This window comes from Lepidochelys kempii, chromosome 6, assembly GCF_965140285.1.
Source record: "Lepidochelys kempii isolate rLepKem1 chromosome 6, rLepKem1.hap1, whole genome shotgun sequence".
NCBI lineage: Eukaryota > Metazoa > Chordata > Testudines > Cheloniidae > Lepidochelys > Lepidochelys kempii.
This window is the reverse complement of record NC_136385.1, coordinates 127,987,123-128,007,181: the sequence shown is the minus strand read 5'-3', so window position 1 is coordinate 128,007,181 and position 20,059 is coordinate 127,987,123. Positions and strand designations below refer to the sequence as shown.

The 20,059-nt window shown below is 44.1% G+C and overlaps 1 protein-coding gene across 8 annotated transcripts in view; it reads right to left on the bottom strand.

Annotated features, from left to right (window-relative positions):
* The window catches only part of NIN (ninein), a 105,605-nt gene that overhangs the window by 30,454 nt on the left and 55,092 nt on the right, over positions 1-20,059 (bottom strand). For all 8 annotated transcript variants that reach the window (XM_073350184.1, XM_073350189.1, XM_073350181.1 and 5 more), the window contains 11 exons: positions 19,658-19,848; positions 17,837-17,983; positions 16,434-16,601; positions 14,684-14,820; positions 11,727-11,867; positions 10,833-11,007; positions 8,500-8,610; positions 7,551-7,640; positions 4,674-4,821; positions 2,951-3,072; positions 1,608-2,131 (listed from right to left, as the gene is read on the bottom strand). In XM_073350184.1, coding sequence (XP_073206285.1) covers positions 1,608-2,131; positions 2,951-3,072; positions 4,674-4,821; positions 7,551-7,640; positions 8,500-8,610; positions 10,833-11,007; positions 11,727-11,867; positions 14,684-14,820; positions 16,434-16,601; positions 17,837-17,983; positions 19,658-19,848 — 1,954 coding nt within the window. The remainder of the gene's footprint in view (positions 1-1,607; positions 2,132-2,950; positions 3,073-4,673; positions 4,822-7,550; positions 7,641-8,499; positions 8,611-10,832; positions 11,008-11,726; positions 11,868-14,683; positions 14,821-16,433; positions 16,602-17,836; positions 17,984-19,657; positions 19,849-20,059) is intronic.

The window sequence follows — 20,059 nt, the reverse complement described above, 5'->3', positions numbered from 1 at the left end:
AGTATTCTCAGTGGTAGTTGTGACGTTATTGACTTAAACTGGGACCATACAGAACATTGTTGCAACCAAGGCCCTGTAGTGGCACCAAATCTTGTATAAAGGGGGTCAAATAAGGTGTTTAAGACAAGGTTATGATTACGCTATCTGTGTGCATGTATCATTTTTGCATTTAAAGATATAAATATTGGCTCTATACTGTCTGTGTTTCAAACTTGTGCTATGCTTCTGGGTGACACCCCAGACAAGTTGGTGTCAGCTCTGCCTAGCCTGCTTGATGGCCCATTAAGGGCCATCAGCTACACAACTGACCCACTGAGAGAAGGCAGACACACCTTGTGACACAGCAAGGCATGCAGAGACCTGCCTATGGACAGAATTCTGAGGTTTTTCCAGGCCATGTGATGGACAGCTTGTCTTTGAAACAAAGAAAAGAAAGACCACATGGCAAGAGAATATAAAAAGCTGCTGCAACTCCTCCATCTTGTCTTCAATCCTGCTTCATACCTCTGGAGGGACTTTGCAACAAACGGAAGCTCTACACAAAGGACTGATGACCTATCCCAGCTGTGGATGTACTCCAGAGCCTTGATTTGAACCTACAGTTTATTTCATCACTGCTACAAGCCTGAACCAAGAACTTTGCCATTACTGTGCGTAATTGATTCCATTTAACCAATTCTAGCTCTCATCTGTATCTTTTTCCTTTTATGAATAAACCTTTAGATTTTAGATTCTAAAGAATTGGCAATAGCATCATTTGTGGGTAAGATCTGATTTGTATATTGACCTGGGTCTGGGGCTTGGTCCTTTGGGATCAGGAGAACTTTTTTCTTTTACTGGGGTAATGGTTTTCATCAACCATTTGTCCCCATAACGAGTGGCACTGGTGGGGATACTGGGAAACTGGAGTATCTAAGGAAATTGCTTGTGTGACTTGTGGTTAGCCAGGGGGGTAAAACCAAACTTTTCTCTGTTTAGCTGGTTTGGTTTGCCTTGCCTTGGTGTGCATAGAAACCCCAGCCTTGGACTGTAATTGCCCTGTTTTAAGCAATTTGTCAAGAATTGGCACTCTCAGTTGGGTCCCACCAGAACCAGCATTGTTACAGTAATCTTACCAAAAATAGGCACCAGTTGATGCACATGAGTGGAACCCTTTCAATGATGCTTCACATGAGAGAAAGGGGTCTCTGCTCTGATCAACTTTCAGGTTCAGGGCCAGAGATTTAGCTTTTGGGTTTGAGAACCCAAGCAGTAATTTTAAAAAGTCTTTCAATAAATACACAAAGAATGTAAAGGGCATGGACACTGAATTGGATTTACCAATTGACTGTGCTTTAGGTCCTATTAACTAGTTTGATTTTATATCTATATTTATCAGCAGTTGAACTGAAACCAATATTAAGCATCCAGTCTAAAAAACAGAAGAAAAGGCTTTTGAGTACCAACAGTTTCACATATAACAATAAAAACAGCTCTTCTAGTATAGTTCTTACTATTAGAACTTGAAAGAAGAGTCAAAACAGATTAAAGATCGGGAATAACCTCTTCTGAACTAGTTCAGTCTCGGTGTACCTGCCTAGCAGACAGCCCAAACAGTGCCATCTCACCTTTCTTCTTGGAGTTCCTGTTGGTGTTTTTCCAGCAATTTGTGTTGTAGCTCTTCCCTCTCAACAGCATGCTTTTCTGTCAGGCTTTTCAGCTGCTCATGGAAACCACGTTCTACCTCCCCCTTTTCTTCTTGTAGGGTCTGCACCAGAGCTCTCATCTTTTCTTCCATCCAAATCCCATTCTGAACCAGCGCCTCCCGTTCTCGGTTAAAACTCTCTTGTACCTGCTCCAGCCTAACCTGGAGCTCTTCCTCATGTCCTAGCTTCAGCAGTTCTTGGAGATTAGCCTTTTCCTTATCAAAGCTCATCTGTAAGTCGTTTCTCTCCTCATTATGTTTACAGTCAATCCTTTCTTGTTCCTCTTTGAGCATCGCTGTCTCTCCCTGGAGTGCTTCAATTTGGTTTCTAAGGGCACTTATTTGCTTTTCCATGGTTTGCCTCTCTTCATTATATTTCTTCACCATGTTTTCTTGCTCCTTTTCACAATGGGTCTTGGTCTCAACTAGTTTTTCATAATTGCTCATCTGTGTTAAAAGTAAAATGCAGTGGTTTATTTTCTAGCTTACAGAGGAGCAATATTCTCATTTGCACATTAGTGTCTTAAACTGCCTTTCCTCACAGAAGCAGAATAGGAACGTTAGAGCAGTCAGCTTGATTTCTTAAAGTGGCAAGGATAATATTTACACATATACAAATGAAATTAACGTTGCATGTTTTTATGAAACCAACAAAAGAAAGCAGGGTCCCAACTGATTTTCACGAGTCAGGAAGGGTAGGTCTAGACCAGAGTTTGTGGTCCTGTTTTAACTTTAGTCAAAATCCTTCAGTTAAGCTTTTCATTGTTGATTCACCAAGAAAGTAAATATATTAAGCCATGCAAAAGAAAAGAGATCTGCTCTTCAAGGAAAAACTGATTCCCAGAAGCAGCAAACTATTGTGTCTCTCCCCTCCATGCTTCTTATCCCCAATTGTGGGGGGGGTCATCAGTTTTGTTAGATTACAAACTCTCGGTGTCTGAGACTCCCTTTTACACAGTTGTATTGTATGTATGGATGCAAACTAGGTATATTTTCAGCTGGGAAGGTGGGATAAGGAGATAGTCTGAAAATCCCCACACTATCACAGGATGGGCCACAGTTTAATTTTGCCAAGCTGCTTAAACTTCACTTTTATCAACTTTCCATCCAACAGGAGAAAGATTAGAGGCCAACCCAGACACACAGCTGGGGATTGCAGGTAAATGGCAGCAAGAAAATGAACATCCAAGGCCACGTCCCTCCCAAGGGAACCATGAAGAGATGAGGGAATTTCCGAGACTTTATTTGTGAATGAAGATAGCTTACTGTGTCTTTGAGCTCCTGTTTCAGAAGCTGTAGCTCCTTGTGGTGTTGCTCCTTCATTCGTTCTATGACCATTTCTGCTTCTATGCTCATATTTAGTGGATTGCAATCTTCAGAACCAAGCCCTAAAAAAAAAAAAAGTGTGTGTGTTTTTGTGAAGCCTCAAGTGACCAGATGTTCAAGCAAAGCACCTCACCATCTACTCTCCTGGATTTATTGAAACTCAAGGACATCAGTGACTACAGCAGGATTCTGTAACCGTGCAGCTCAGGCTCAAACCATCCCAGAGGCACCTGGGGCGAAGCAATGCCAAGCTTTCATTTCAGTCTCAATTCTTAACACAGTGACCGTCTGCTCCCCAGCGGCAATACTTCCCCGAGGTTAAATATCAGAATGGGGGCCCCACTCCTGGGCTCTCACTGAACTACCCACAGTGCAGCTTTGGGGGGAAGGGGAGGACGGAGGTGCTGTAAACCTTGCATTAAGCTCCCCTATACACTCTCCCCATGCTGGAATAATTGGGCACAGACCTCATCAGCCAGTGTCAATCTGAACAGCTGTCAGACATCTTTGACTTCTGCTTGCTGAAGCCATAGCCAGGAATCATTGCTGCATACGGCCACTGGAGCCGTTCTCTCTACGCCAGCTTCATGTCACCAGAGGTTCCACCTTGCAAGGGGGCAGTTCTCCCTGGACCAGATAGGTCAGCTCTGGGGCCTGGCTTGGCTGGCAGCTTGGCATACAGCAGCTGCACCACACTAAAAGAAATGGCCCATCCTCTGCCTGGTCTCATGTTGCCTTGGTGGGGTGGTGGACGTGGTGGTGCAGGATTAGATAGGTACAAAAAAAGTTACCTCAGTTTAGTGAAGGAAAATATACGTGTTTTGTAGATTAAGGAAAATAAAGGGGTTTTAGCAGCTATGAGAAACTTTGAAAATATAGGAAGAAAAATGTACTTGGCAAGATCAGTCGTAAAAATGCTGCGCTCAAAATGTGACGGATAAGAAAGAGACGCCTCTGACCACCAGGAATGGCACCCTCTAGTGTGCACAGTAAGGAAAAGTTGCTCTGTGTTGCCCCAGGAGTGACCCCGAACACACCAATGTCATCCCAGAGAAAGAGGCCCAGCCACAAAATCTTGTCTACTCAAGGCTGGCAAAGGGGTCAGCGCCAAACTGCCCTAGACTGGTTCTTGACTAAAGGTAGCAATTGGCAATGACATCACTTGTCTGTATGAAAAGCTGAGCTCTTAAAGGGTTTGTTACTAGTACCTGCCTGACCAAGTTGGACCCACCCACATGGGTTTGAGTACCCCTGGGTCTAGTCCTTTCGTGAGTATTCTGATCAAATGCTCATGACTGTGTGGTGCTGTATGGGTGTTGTAATAGCTTATTATTTAGGCTTTTAGACGTGCTTAGAGCAAGTGTATAAACACCATTTGGCTTGTACATTTAATAAACGAATTAACAGTTGACTTGGTGGTGTGGTAATATCCTACCCTACTACGACTGCTGATAATTCCAGCAGGGGGACTGCTCCAAGTGTTTGAATATTTGGGATTTCCTGATGTCAGAAAGTTTCAAGTTGTGCCTAGTTCTGGAATATCAACTCCCATTTAATCCCTCTTGTCACAAAAAACTTCTAGAGCTGAGAGTTCTCTATAATCCCTCCACTAGAATACAGCAGAAGAGCCTACTCCAAAACACCTAGAGGAAATATCCTTTACCTTGGTCAGGCTCCACACCACCGCTTCCCCCATTTTTAATGTCAAACTCCTCATGCAGTGAGCTTTCCAGAGAAGGCCTAAATATTCTGCCTTGAGTACGATACTCTTCCAGCTCAGACTGGAGTTCATCGATCTGGTCTTGCAGCTCCTGAGTAAAAACACACCAGAATGAAAGAGAGCAAGTCACGGGAACAGATATATTGCAACACACAGACTAAATGACAGGACATTCAGAGTGGTTTATTTTACGAGATCAACTTGCCAAAAATCCTGGAGTAGCCCAAGAACAGCACTAATTATCCTCCCATCCACAAGACTTATCGCTGTCCTTTTCCAAGTTCCAACATGCACAGGTAACTCTGAGATGTGTGTTTACTCACTGAACTATCACAGCACATTCATACTGAACGTACACTTTGCGTATGAAACATATGAAGCGTTAATACCCTACATTCTGGCCTGCTTCCCACTGGTTGTTACCCAGGATACAACGTAGGAACCTTTCGAACATAATTGTGAAATATCTGCAATGACTGACAGGGGAACCACCCTTCTGCTGTGACCTTGATATGAAAGTTACAGGCTGTGGTTCCCTCGCTACACATTAATTCATTTACCATCTGTTACTTTTGTCCAGTGGCCAACAGGATACCCTGACTCTTTGTGCCACATACGACACACTGAGCACACTGCATTAGCGTTTATTGGGGCAAATGAGTACCTAAGCTAGGATGCATGTACACTAATTCCTGTAGATTTGGAATATGTCCATAAAATCAACACTGAAATTTCCCTCCCCCAACCTCCTCCCCAACACCTTCAGAGTTGACAGTCCTTCAAAGTAGCGAGCTGCATATTCACATAAAAACATGGAGAGGCAAATATTTGGCCCACAGAAATCATCTGTGAGAAAGCGGGTATGAATGTAACTAGTTCTACAGGGGTTTTGGCTTTAGCTCCCAAATTGGTGGAATCTCCCAATGGTAGCAGAGTGACATTACTGCTGGGGATTAAATGTCATCTAAACCCAGGGTATTCCTTGTGGAACAAGAAAGCTCATCCATTCTGATTTGAGTGTTTGCAGCCACAGCAGTCCTTAGAAAGTGGACAAATTAGAGTAGATATTTTGGGGCACAAATTACAACAAGAAATTTGAATCAGGGTGGGTTGATTTAAATCACAGCATTTTATATCATGATTTCAATCAGCAAGCAGAAAACCTTGATTTAATTTTAATTGTGTTTTGCATCTGTACTTCGTTATTTACCTAAAGAAAGGTTGAGTCTGATTGGTTGGTAATCTGTAAAACAACTGAACACAGCCTTTTCGCTACATTTGGCACTTCCTTTTGCTAACCAGGAGGATACACTATATTTATAAACTTTTATTTAAGCAACTGTGTAACATAACTTACGTTTATTCAGATTCTTAATTTTTATATTTTTCATTATGTTAGAAAATTATAAATGATGCATCTCTTATTTACTAGATGACTGTTTTCTTGCAATTTGTGTCCATCCCTATTTGGATGGAGATTCAAAATCAACTAAAAATGCATAAAAATGGTATTTTAAAATTAAATACACTGGATACATATTTTGCATTTAAAACTAACTGATTTGTTAAACAAAAGAACTAGTTTTATCTGTAGTTAGCGAATTGAACGGATTGTTTCTAGTCATGTCTTTCAAGATTTTAGAACGAATAGATCTCATCATCTCACACCAAGTTATTATTCAGATTTGAAGCAAAAAAACACACACACACAACCAAAAAACAAGCTTTCCTGCTTTTTTAACTCCCAACGGGTTTCTTAACTTGGAATTCGCTCAGGGGTTCTCAAACTTCATTGCACTGCAACCCACCTCTGACAAAAAAGTTATTACATGACCCTGGGTGCGGGGAGAGAGGGCCGCAGCCTGAGCCCCACTGCCCCGGATGGGGATGTAGCTCGGGCTTCAGCCCTGGGTCCCAGCAAGTCTAATGCTGGCCCTGGCAGGCCCATTAAAATGGGGTCGGGACCCATTTTGGGGTTCCAACCCAGAGTTTGAGACCACTGAGCTAGTCAATGAACTGAACTAGTTGACTAAACTGAAATGAAGAAAATATTCTCTCTGCACCTGCAGAAGAGGCTGCTGCTGTCAAAAGTTGGTTAGCACTTCAGCAAACTGGTTCCAGGTGTTAAACAGCGACGTCCGTCGGTTCACTTTCTTTACAGGTTGGCAGCCAACGTGTACTGCTTAGTATTGTTTTTTGTGCAGTTTAATTTAAATGATTTCAATATACTCTCATATGTTTAGGTCTTAGCATGAGTTGTCAAGTTCAAATTTAATTTCAGGTCGCTTTTTCTGTAACCATCATGTGTTTAAATTTTAAGAAATCTGATTTTTTTTAAATTTAAAAAGTCAATTTTCATCCCCCCTGGATTACAGGCACAAGATTTCAGGCAAAAAAAGCTCCTTTTACATGCAACTGTTCTTTCGCCCTTCTCTTGGGCAGCCAAAGGTGGTAGCGAGTTTCACAATGTGAGATCCAACTTGTTCCAAAGGCTAACAAACAGCCAGAAGGTAACTTTTGCCTGGAGCTGTCTTACGATTGGCTAACAAAAAAGGCTTCATAACCCAATCTTAATGATCTCTCAAGGTGCTCCCCTTTGGCATGGTTATTTTCCTTGAAAAGCATCAGCTACGAGAGGGGCTTTTTGGTCAAAAGGCTTGCACTGGTCTAACAACGGGGGGCCATTATTTAGCTTATAGAATAGCAAACTCACCTGCGTCTTATTACACACGGCTCTCGATTCCTAGGAGAACGCTGTGTCAAGCACAGAACTGAGTTCCAGTGCTGAAGTTGGTGTCTCCCACCCTTTGAGTCACTCACCCTGCACTGCTGTTCATACTCGTTTTTCATTTGTACCAATCTCTCCTCCTGCAGGAAAAACTCGGCACTGCCGGGATCCAGGTCGCCGAACTACAACACAGCATGAAAGCGAATCTAGTTAATCCTGCCTTGTGAATAATCCTGGAGCTGAATTCAAGGCCAGGCCCCAATTCCCAGGCATTCCAGTCAGGCTGTGTTTTATTTATATAGAAAATACTGTCAGAGGGGACAGACAGCAAGAGATCAAAACAATTTCCTAGGCAACAGACCAGCTGTTATTTCACAGTCCCGCATGCTCATTTAACTAACTTCAGTTCCAGTGGGTATTTTGATTTTTAGCCAAAAATGTATAATGCAACTATAAAAGTACCTATCCTGAAAGGGTAAGCTGATTAATGTAGGAATCGTTTATTGGATTAGAGTCTCAGAAGATTCTACAGTTATGTCTTTTAAGAATATTGACAAATGTGAAATAACCAAGAAGATCCAATCCTAAATTACAGTGCAGTTTATTATAACATGACCACCTGAATAATTTGTTCACCCCAATTTTTAGCTCAGATTTAAGAGCGCAAGGGCTCCTAATGTCGTGTCTTTATTTAAGGCAGGATCCCAGAAAAGGATCCATGCAAGTGTGTCTATGTGACTCCCTTTCTGTGATTAGGACCATAGAAAACCAGCTCTGCAGGAAAGAGACTGTTTCCTCTGGGATTTGGAAAAATGCTTCACCCACTTTAGGGTACTATACAACACAGCAAGTCATTTACTGATAATTTAGGAAAATATAACCTGTAGTAACACTCAGCCACAGTTCTCAGAGTAACCAAGGTCCACTGTGGTCATGTTCACAGTGAGGGTCTTCTGCTCGCGGTTAAATCAGCATCAGACAGCCACCCTTAAGGAATTTGCTCTCTATTAGACAGGCACAACGGAAGGAAGGGAGGCTCACCTTCTCGGCCAAGACATTTTCCAAGTTTCTTTGCAGTTTGCTCGTCAGGCTCTTGTACTCTAACAGCTTCTGTCCAGTCTCCAACAGCTCGCTCTCTAAACGGCTGTTTTCCTAAAGGAGAAGTGATCTTAAAGTTCTGGCATATTTTTGTTTGTTTTAAAAACTTTCCAAACACTGATACCTAGGAAAGTCCACAGTGAGTCAGGTCAGAAGGTACATTTGTCTTGCCCAGAAGTAGGCCCAAGCCTGGATTCTGATACAGATACTGGTACAAATGTCAGTTGCCAACAAGAAGTGTGAATTTGTCTGCTGGTAAAAAATGGAAGACCCCTCTTGTCACACCAAAGTCATGCACGGGAAGGCCGGAACCTGCAAGCAGCGTACAAAGCAAAGAGCAACCTCTAGTCCTGTCTTGAGACTCTTCTCCCTAGTTTTCCCTGCTTTCCTGCATGCATCTGGCCAACAGCTGCCTAAGGAAGAGATGACAACCTTCCAGGCAGACGAGAGGATTGACATCAGCAATATCTTTAAAGGCCCTCCTTCCCCACACCCAGAGCTTGTTTGCCTAGAGCCTGCTCCCCTTAGTTTATTTCTGCCCAGTTGAAAAAACAAACTATGAAGTTTGAGAGTAAAAGTTGCCCGATCTGATTGTATTCAGACTAGAACAAGATCAGTTACGAGTTTGCTATTTCTAAAAACATTTTGGAAAGGAACCTGAATCTGGGGCCCAAGTACACATGGCCTCAGCTCAAAAAACACAACCCTGCAGTCAGACTGTTTTGAGAATACGGATCCAATTGGAGAATTCGTTTATGGGGGGTTTCAAAGCTGTATTTTCATATGTCAGGACCTTAGCAGTAAGATGTTTCCTCTCCTAGCTGGTGGCCAGATGATAAAACAGACAGCCATCAAGCAGAATTTACTCCTGGGGGAATTCTGCACCACTGTGCATGCACATAATTTATGTTCCCCCGCAGATTTCTTTGCTTCTCTGCAGAAAAATGATTTTCTGACAGGGAAGCAAAGGGAACCCACAAGTGCAGTCATGTGACCCTCCCAAGCAGTATGTTTTGGGTGCCCAGAGCAGCAGGCAGAGAGATAAATCACTGTGAGGGAGGGGGCGGGACTGGGGAAGACCTGGCTGGTGGCTCTACCCTGTGCCCTGCTAGTCCCAGCTGGGCTGGGGAGGACAGGATTTCCTCTGCATCCAGGGCTGGGTCAGATCCACCCCCAGATTTCTCCCCAGCTGCAGAAAGCTCCGGCACCCATCGCTCCTCAGCTGCAGTGGGAGGGATTGCTGTACAGGGAGCTGCTCCCCCATCTGCCCAACCCCCATGCATCCAGATGCCCTCATATCTAGACCCTCCCACTGAGCCTCACACTTCTGCACTCAGGAACCCCCCCCCTGCATGAGCCCCACTCCCCCTGCACCTGGACCACCCCAACAAGCCACCCACACCTGGATCCCCACCCCACTGAGCCCAAACTCCCCCAGCATTTGGACCCCCCACACCCAGAGCCCCCTGCCAAGCTCTATCCCTCCCACACCCAGGCCCCCTCTGCTGAGCCCCAACTACGTTCACTTGGGCCCCCTGCAGAGTCCCATTACTGTTGCACCCAGAACCCCCCCAACAAGCCCCTGTGCATCCAGACCCCCCCCCCAGCCCCCAGATCCGCTACTGAGCTGCCCACATCCAGCTTACCCCAGACAGAACCCTCTCAACCCACATCTGGATCCCCCCCACACTAAGCCCCTCCACACTTGGATCCTGCCTTGCTGAGTCTGCCCACACCTGGTGCACCTGGCACAGAGGGGCAGGGCCCTGGAGTGTTTCTGGGGCAGGCCCGGTCCTTGCGCTGTATCAGGGTTGGGTGCAGCCTCACTGCTGAGCCTGTGTCCCATGAGGGAGCTGCACAGTGATCCCCCACCTCTGTGCAGCCAGTGGCCTGTGCTCCCCAATGCCATGCTGGAGCCTCCACATTTATTTGACAAATAAAATGTGCAGAATTTTAAAATATTGTAGGCATATTTTTATTTTCAGGTGCACAATTTTTAATTTTTTTGGCGCAGAATTCCCTCAGGAGTAAGAATTGTCCATCTGGTGTCTGGGTTGACCAGACATGTACACGCTGCATACCACAGCTACAGAGTCTGGGAGCCTTATGACATCTAGGCAACAGTCTACCCAGGCAAGTCAGAAGAACCCTTTTAAATACACCTATACAAATCATGCTGCTAAAGGTAATTTCAGCCCGTACAATACACACAGTCATTGATTCTCTTAACAAGGGCTAAGTGACAAAGTCTGCAACTTCAGCCAGCCCTTTGTTACCTTTAGGGAAAGGGTGAGCCGGTCACGGACGTAGTTCTCTTCCGTTTTCACCTTCTCAATCTCCTGTTCCAGCTCCAATCGCTGTTTGCCAGCCTGCTGCAGGATCTGCTCTCGCTCCTTCCGGAGTTCATTCTTTAAAGCTGCAGTGCGTTCTTTGTATTCCTCATCCAGCTTCCTATTAACACAAGAGAGGATGGTAAGAAAAGTGGGCAAACACCATTAAAAAGCAAGTAGGGTAGAAACAGTCACACAGAAGCAGCTGGGTCTTACACCAACAACCCCTACACAAGAAAAAAAAAGACTCACGGGAGAGAAAGCAGTGATGCACAGATCAGTAACATACACAGCCACCAGCCGTACTGTACAAGGCACATCCCATGCTATGTTCTTCATAAGCTGCTCTGTTTTTAGGATTAAATTGGATTTCTATCTCACCGATCCAAATCTTAAAGTTAGAGTTCAACTCAAATTATATTTGTGGAAAACAAAAATGTAACACTTCCTGCCAGCTAATCAGGAAAGCAAAATGAGAGCACGAAAACCAGGTGCGAGGACCATGATGCCAAAAAAGAGGGAATTGTACAGATGGAACTGGGTTGCACAGAATTTGGAGACCTTTGGTACTATAGAAATGGGTGGTAGGAAAGTGGAAGACAGGAAGATTAGCCAAATTGATCCTGAGCCCTTCAGAACGTGTGTACACACACACACTTACTTCAGCCTGAAGTTTTTCCTTAGAGCCACACACATGCAGCAAAGCAATTATCTAATTTTTATGTACAACCAACACTGTATACACATGCAATGACCGAACAAAATGGAGAGACCTGTGCTCTCCGATCACTCCGGCCCCCTTCAGGTAGCGAAGGCGGAAATGCAGGTGGGCTGCCATACCTGAGGTTGTATTCATTCCGGCGCTCTATGGTAGCATGGTGGTCGTCAACTTCCGAGGCCATAAGAGATTTCAGTTTTTCAGCTTTTTCCAAATCTGAGCGCAGCTTCTCTTTTTCTCTCACCACTTGGTCAACTCGCTCCCTACCGAAAGGGAGGAATCCTGGATTATACGCCCTTTCCTGGCTCCCCAGCACCCAAAAAAGTCTCACACACATTTCAAGGCCTGAGGAATACCCAGTTTTCTCCCCCCACTCTACATCCCTCCTGCCTCCAGGTCATAGCCACCTTCCTCTTTGTGAAAGATCGATGGGCTTGTCCCATCAGTTCTAGTTCTTCATCGGCTCGGGCACAAGTGCATTGTTGCCTCAATTTGTGCTGGCCAAGACTGACGAGCCTAGGAACTGCTCTGGAGTAGTTTAATTTCCTGCACTGGTGGAGCTGTGCCACTGGGCCAGGCCACCTTCTGTCCCATTCTTTTGTTTTCACTGGTTTGATTACCTCTGGCACCTCACTCTTGTGCTGTACCCACCTGGCAACTGGATTTGTTTTTAATTACTCGGTGTCTGTTGGATTGGCTACATTTGACAGCTCCCTTAAGGGAGCTCGATTTTCAATTTGTTCCATCTCTCTACTGGTAATTCTCATCCTGGAGTGGAGGTAAAGTAGAGTGGTTGAAGTGTACAGATGAGAGCTTACTCCTTTGCACTTTGCTGGAGACAGTTCTGTCCTTGGGGTCTTTTATTCAAAATCTCTTCCAGCACAAACCCGAATGGCAATGTAGTGAAAGGAGATGGGACCCTCCAAGCACTGGCAAAGGGATGACTATCATGCAACTGCAGCTCTCATCAGGCCTGACAAACTCACTATACCTACCACATTGCTGTCATGGTATTTATCCATAAAGAATGTTGGGTAAAGTACCAAATAAAAGCTCGTAGAATGCTGGTCATCACAAGCATTGAGAGATGTATGTATGGGTGTCATGCAAGGAGTTTCAGAGTAACAGCCGTGTTAGTCTGTATTCGCAAAAAGAAAAGGAGTACTTGTGGCACCTTAGAGGCTAACCAATTTATTTGAGCAAGCTGTAGCTCACGAAAGCTTATGCTCAGATAAATTGGTTAGTCTCTAAGGTGCCCAAGTACTCCTTTTCTTTATGCAAGGAGTTGTGTCTATGTGCTAAAAATGTTTAAACTAGGTAACCAGGCAGGGATGATAAACAAGTTTTTCCCTGACAAAGAAATGTTGAGTGACCTGTCTGCTCAGGCCTTTGAGGTAAATTAAGCACAACACAAGGGGAGATACATTTGCACGTAAGTCAACAGGAAAAGCCAGATTGACTGGGGGATGTGAAATCAGCCTGGGAAGGCACCAGAAACAAGAGCCAAAGCGGGTTGTCTTGCGTTTGGGAGAACAGAAGCAGAAGCAAAAAGAGATTTTTCTGATGCATTTCACGAGGAACACTCCTGGCGGAAGGGAGTGATTCGTGAAAAATCTGGCTCCTGATTTGACTGAAAATCAGCAAGCTCTGCAAAGGACTCTGAGAAAAAAACTGTTTGAGACAAAGGGTAGTCTACGTGATCGATCTATCAGGGATCGATTTATCGCGTCTAGTGTAGACGCGATAAATCGATCCCCGATCGCTCTGCTGTCGACTCCTGTACTCCGCTGCGGTGAGAGGCGGAAGCGGAGTCGACGGGGGAGCGGTGGCAGTTGACCCTGCGCCGTGAGGACGTGAGGTAAGTCTACCTAAGATACGTCTACTTCAGCTACGCTATTCTCGTAGCTGAAGTTGCGTATCTTAGGTCGATTCCCCACCCCCCCAGTGTAGACCAGACCAGAGGATTGTAGTCTGCTAAAGTTATGTCTAGACTCTTAGAAGCGTATTCTACTTCTGTTTTATTTGTAACCAGTCCTGTTTCCACTATCCTTACTCAGTATCACTTAAAAAAAATCCATGTTTGTTAATAAATTTGTTTTTCTTTTATCAAAAGTAGACCTCAGCGCTGTAATATTAAGCAAAGTGTGAATTCTTAGCTGAATCAAACAAGCTGGGGTGTACCCTGCCTCTCTGGAGATAATGAACTTGGTAAGTTTCTTTGAGTGTCCAGTAACAGGACTGGATACTCCAGGCGTAGGTGCTGGAACTAAGGGGGCTGCAGCACCTCCTGGCTTTCTATTATAAACATGGCTTACAGTTTGTTTCAATGGCTCACAGCACTCCCACTATACAAATTGTTCCAGCCCCCCTGACTCCAGGGAAACAATCTTCCAGGGGCTCAGGACTTGGAGTGCACCAAGTGTTACCCGTCTGGCAAAGGACAGGCTGGCAGAATTCAGAGACGTTTGTCGGAGGCAGCTAACAGACTGGAGTGACAGGGAGCTGCACCCAGTTCAGCATGAGCAAATCTCTTTTTCGCTGAGGCAGAAGGGTAACAAAGTGTCTCATGGTTCTGAGAGCCCTGAGAAAGTGTCAGTTTTGTACATCCCGTGTGCTTGCACTGCATGACAAACCCTACATAACACTAGAGAACCATAACTAGTCATCATCAGCATTCAAGGCAGCAGGCATCAAATCTCACCCTCCTCAGCACAAGGGCCATATCTATTGACGTACCTTGGCTATTACTGTTTCCAGCCCTTTAGGAACAAGCAAGAGAGACGCTCAAGAAAATCCTTGTGTGGTTTTGGTTTTTCGGAAGTCTGAGGGTGCTTTTCTGAGGGCCTTTGCTTCCACTGAGGTTTGTCACTTCCCAGACTCGCAGTACTCAGGCTATTGAGAAGTTCTGAGGTGCTGACAAAAAACCCTCAGGTGCTTCACAAGAAATACAAGGTTTCACACCGTTTTAGGGAGATGTTCTCTGAATTGTGGAGTAAGCAAACAGTATCTAAACTCCTGCCTGGCCACGTAACTAGGACACAAGGGAGATCTGATGGAGACTGAAACCCTGCCAACTTACAGTAAATGTCTGATCTCCATTTTGAAGCTGGCCAAGGCAGCCTGATGGGTTCCATTCTTGGTTATCAGGAGCTCATTTTCTAACGCCAGAGTCAGCTCTGTCAGGTTGACCTTTCCATCCAGGCTAAAATCCAAGGCCTGTAAAACAGCAACAAGTCAGCACAACAGGGCAACCTTCCCTTCTCCTGTAGGAGCTTAAAATGAAGGTGACAATAGAAAGCTGGGGAGGCCTAGAAGTGGCCTGCGCTTGGTGGTGAATCCGTTCTGAATGGCATCTCTGCAGGGATACAGAAATTTAGCCTCAACTCCCTCCCAAAATTAAATCCATGCTCTGGCAAAGGGGAAGGAGAGAGGCACAATTTCCTATTAGACACAGTAAATCAAGTGCACGCACGACAGAAGTGGCAGATGCATGTTTGTTTACTGTGGGTCTCAGCAAAATTGCATTTGTTTTTAATTTAAACGAGACAAGATGGAGGATTGAAAATAATCTTCCCAGATATAAGAAAAAGTCTTGCAATAAAGACAACTAGAGAGGTAGGTTAATTTGTGCATGACCCCTTAGCTTCAATTAACTTTTGTATTTTATAGTAAAAACCTCACCTTAGTTAGGTCACAAAGCCCATTGCTAGTAATGACAATGGTGGAAGCCTAACCTAACAATCATTTGATTGGCCTCGAGTTATACTTACGTTAAAACAAAGTGTTTTACCATACTTAAAATTATAAAATATACAGTATGTAAAGAAGACAGAAATCACGTTAATGCTAATAAAACCAGATAGGAAAAAAGCTAAAAAATAAAGTAATCAAGCAGCAAATGAAAGAGAAGTTAAGGAGCTATGTTTCTCAAATGCCCGTCTGGCTAAAAAGAAAATGGCTGTGAATTTTTAGACTAGGACTTGCTTGAGTCCAAACTGCATTTCATAGAATCATAGAATCATAGAATATCAGGGTTGGAAGGGACCCCAGAAGGTCATCTAGTCCAACCCCCTGCTCAAAGCAGGACCAATTCCCAGTTAAATCATCCCAGCCAGGGCTTTGTCAAGCCTGACCTTAAAAACCTCTAAGGAAGGAGATTCTACCACCTCCCTAGGTAAAAAATTTTCTTACCTAGGACGGCTAGCACAGTTTTGGTGCAAGTGTTTATAGCAGCCAGTAATGCTCAAACTCAGTGTAGCGTTGACGGACAGATAGGAGAAAATTCTTACAGTGTATCCCCAGTGTCATAGAATCAAGAGTCAAGGACAAAATACAGGAAATTCTCCTTTAGCTTGTTCACAGCTTTTGAAAACGTCGTCTGGGAAGCAGTTTGCTGCAGGGTGAGGACCTCTGTTTTGCAATGGATATGAACATTTTTATCCTCTGGATATGAAACACCTAACATGAGCCAGGCTGTCAAATTCTGCTTTCCATTTTGTACGTGCAACAATTTTTAGAGCATTCCGATGCTGGAGTATTTGGTTTGCTAGTGCAGTCTGGTATTTAGACATCTAAATAATTACACCGCCCCCTGTAAATATAGGTGGTCTACTTCAGGAAGGATGGAATGCTGCCCTTTGTGCTATCTTAAAACACATATTCACTCCGTGGGAGTTGTCACTTCTCATTTCTCTAAGCCTTAGGAAGTTAGCATGGATATCAACATCCCTGCTGTTCCCAGCACTGCATCATTTTATGTTAAAAGTACAGATCCAGAAGCAGCAGCATCCAAAATCAAAATCAGGTGGCTGGGGGATCTACCCAATTACCGTGAGGATTTCATGGCCGTTTTCAATTCCCTCTTCATGCCACGTGTCAAGTACTCGCTCCACAGAGGCATAGCCCATCCCGTCGTCGAGGCTGGAGAAGACTCTGAACCCAATCGTGCTAGTCATTGCGGACAGGGCAGTGGTGCGTCTCCCACTTTCATCAAAAGACTAGAAGAGAGGAGAGATGGGGGTCTGCAAAGGCCAGCTAAGGGCAATACTGGACATTTGCCTCCTGCTGCCAAAGGAGGAAGGTTTATAAACTGAATTGCTGTAAGGACTTGAGTCTTCTCTGAACTGCATTGAGGTGGCTCAGGAGTAATTCCATTTAACTCAGTGAAATTCCAGTCTAACCAGGCCCTTGCTGTTAAGTTTCTAATGTAAAACAAAGGAGGGAAACTTCTACTGTAGCAAGACAGGTTCTCAGGCTGATAAGAGTTTTACCCTGTTGTAATTACACAACTATGGGCAATTGGTTTTGAATGTTTTGTTATTTTCCCTAGAAGGGGTGCCTCAGGAATCCATCCACACGTTTACCTTTGCTGCCCCCACCCTGACCACGTAAAGTTTCAGTGGAACAGTTTGCCTGGCGGTGCAGGTTTTCACCCGATCACTGTGGGAGGACAAATTTCTTTTCCACTTTACACTGTGGTATCAGGAGCACGGGGGTGCTTCCATAAGAGGGGACCGGGCAGTGGCTTATCCTGATTCCCCCACACCAAAACAGTTTACTCCTCTTTACAGGGTACACAAAGATAGCCTTTGTATTCATGATGGGCATAAGCAAACCCAGATGCAGCAGTCATTTTAACCCACCCCGGCTTGGCTTGTGACATTACTGCTGACTTTCTGGAGTCAGATAACCAATGCCTAGGGAAAGCCTTTTCCCAAAATAATGTGCTCTCTTTTCTGCAGAGATAACATGGAACATGTAACAGAACACTTGAAACAGTGACTGCTATGGTCCACAGTTCTTACACCAATGCAATATATTCTGGTAACGCCTGGGGCAAATGTTTAGATCAAGATACGTTCAAACAATTTTCTGTCACCAGCAACCTCCACTTTCCTCCAAGCAAATAAATTCAGCAGCAATCAGGTGCCTCCATGGAGAAATAAAAGCATGTGGACCATGAGTCAATTGCCATTGAACTTTACAGAAGGGCTCTGGTGGACTTTAAAGGACTCTGGATCAGGCTCCTAGTCTAATGTGGCGTCAGGGAATCAGGTTAGAGATCAAGAAGGCCTATCAGCAGAATCAGGCAGCAATATCTACCTGAAAGCTTCTCTTAATATTACTTTATCTAGTCTCCCAACCATCCAGGACTAGCTGCTATTAAAAAATGTCACGCATTCTAGTCAAATGAAGCCATTTTCCAGAGAAATACTGTCCCAGTGCTTCTCACCTGCATGGAGAGGTGCCGTTTGAGTTGTCTGTATGGGGTAGAAGCTGATGGCGTAAGAGATTTTCCATTTTTAAATAAGCCATAGAAAAAGTCCTCTATGCTCATTGTGCCATCTTGTTCAAGATTATGGAACACATCTTCAAGCACCTGAAAGCGGTAAAATACTGTCAACGTCTTTTGTACACATGGCAAACATCTCAGATGTATCAACATGAGACACAGTTTTACAGCTCGGCATAAAACAAACAAAATTCTACCAGTTTAAGTCTTTTGTAGAGATGTCATTTAAGGAGCAAACCAAAAGAATTACTCAGTTTACCAGAATAATAATAATAATAATACATAAGATGGCAATTATTGTATTGTGTACAGTGAGTCACAGAAATACCAAATACACTGAAGCCTGTGTACCAGTGTATTTTTCCCCTGCTACATTTTAAGCTGTTCTCCCCTCTCAAAACACAGTTTAAAGAATTTCACTGTCTTGAGGGGTAGTATATCTTCTAGAAAACATTTGCTCCATTACTCGGGGTTGGTCCTGCTTTGAGCAGGGGGTTGGACTAGATGACCTCCTGAGGTCTCTTCCAACCCTGAGATTCTATGATTCTATGCTCCCAAAGCCTTCTGGCATGAGGGTTTCAGAGCAAATCACGTGCTGAAAGAACACCAGCTTGCAGAGTAGCAACTGAACGAAGGGATAGTGCAAGGTTAAAATAAGTACAGTTTACTACCATAAGGCAACCTGGTTTTAAAAACACCTTAATTTTTAATATGGAAAGTGTTTAAAATGTACAGTTCATTGACTTTTTGCACTTTTGACTATGAAAGAATCTCATCAGTTTTTTGTCCCTTTCAATTCCTGGCTCCCCAGTGGTAGCAGGATGCTGCAATGTTTGTGTTGCAAACACTGCAAATCAATATTATCCCATTAAAATACAAGCTTCCTGAAAAAAAACCCATTTAAGTTGTTATTTGGGGGTGTAGAAAAGCTACTTTTTACAAGCCTGTGAATCCTAAACTGACATGAGTGTCCCAGTACACAATAAAATTCGTGTCAAATTTAGTTTTGAAATCCTGTTGAGTCACAAATATTGCCCCAGGGCATTTGCAAATGGAGCTCAAAGCAAGGTACTGTTGACTTCTTGGCAAGCACTCTAGTTCCTGATTAGGAAGTTTAATACCATGCAGTGGTGTAGTGGTTAAAAAAAAAAAAAAAGTGGGCAAACTAACCTTTTTGATCCTCCAGACTGGGCAGTGACATGGTGGGCACTAAGGGGGTGCAGGGATTCCCTTATTTTGAATTGGGTTTAGGCTGGGATGACATCGGGGTGAAAACCAGAAGTGCCATTAAAAAGCATTTTTGGCACTCTCTGCTATACACAAAGTGATCAGAAGTGAGTTAACTCCGTATTCCCCAACCGAGAAGTGGATAAACTCCATTAACCCTTGACTACACTGCAGGTCTGTATCCAGGGTGTCAGTAGTTTACTTTCTGGTTTGTAATCAGTTTAGACCCCATTTTACTGGAGAAACTATCATTAATTAAGGGCTGTTACTACCTTTTTATAAAGACAGGATCAGTCATTAGTTGACTCAAAACCGTTAAGCTCATTAGGAAGCTATCAACTGGGTTCGGATCCTGTTTTCCAAATGACCCCTTGTCTCTTTAAGATGTGCAATTATATGTATCTTAGGCATTTCTCAGAGAAAAGCAAGTCATTTTCTTGGTGAAAGTGAGGAGTCATTTCTTACGGAAAAGCCTTTACAGCACTTTGTGCCACCCCAGCTTTCCTCTGAAAGGAGAGCCCCAGAGATGGTTACCTCGCCATCCACAGTATGCAGCCCATACTGCTCACAAACGGAGATCAGCTTTTTCCTGTTCAAGTGGCCGTCTCTGGTGATCCCTAGATTCTCACAAACCTCCTGCAGCTTCTCTTCTATCCAGTCCTGGGGAGGAGACGATGCAGTCTGTGAAGCATTCAAGTCATCCGGATTCCAAAATCTCAACTGGCCTGAAACAAGGGCAGTGAGTTTGACATTATTAAAAGGAGGGATAAAAAAATTCAAAACACCATTGCAAGAAACTCTGGAGGATTTTCTAGGACTAGGTGCCAGCGTAGTTATGTCACCCAACACCTACAACTGGCTGTTTGCCAGCACTAGCAAGTTAGCTACCTTAGGGGCTTGTAATGGTGCCCATCACCACAGCATCTGGGCACCTCC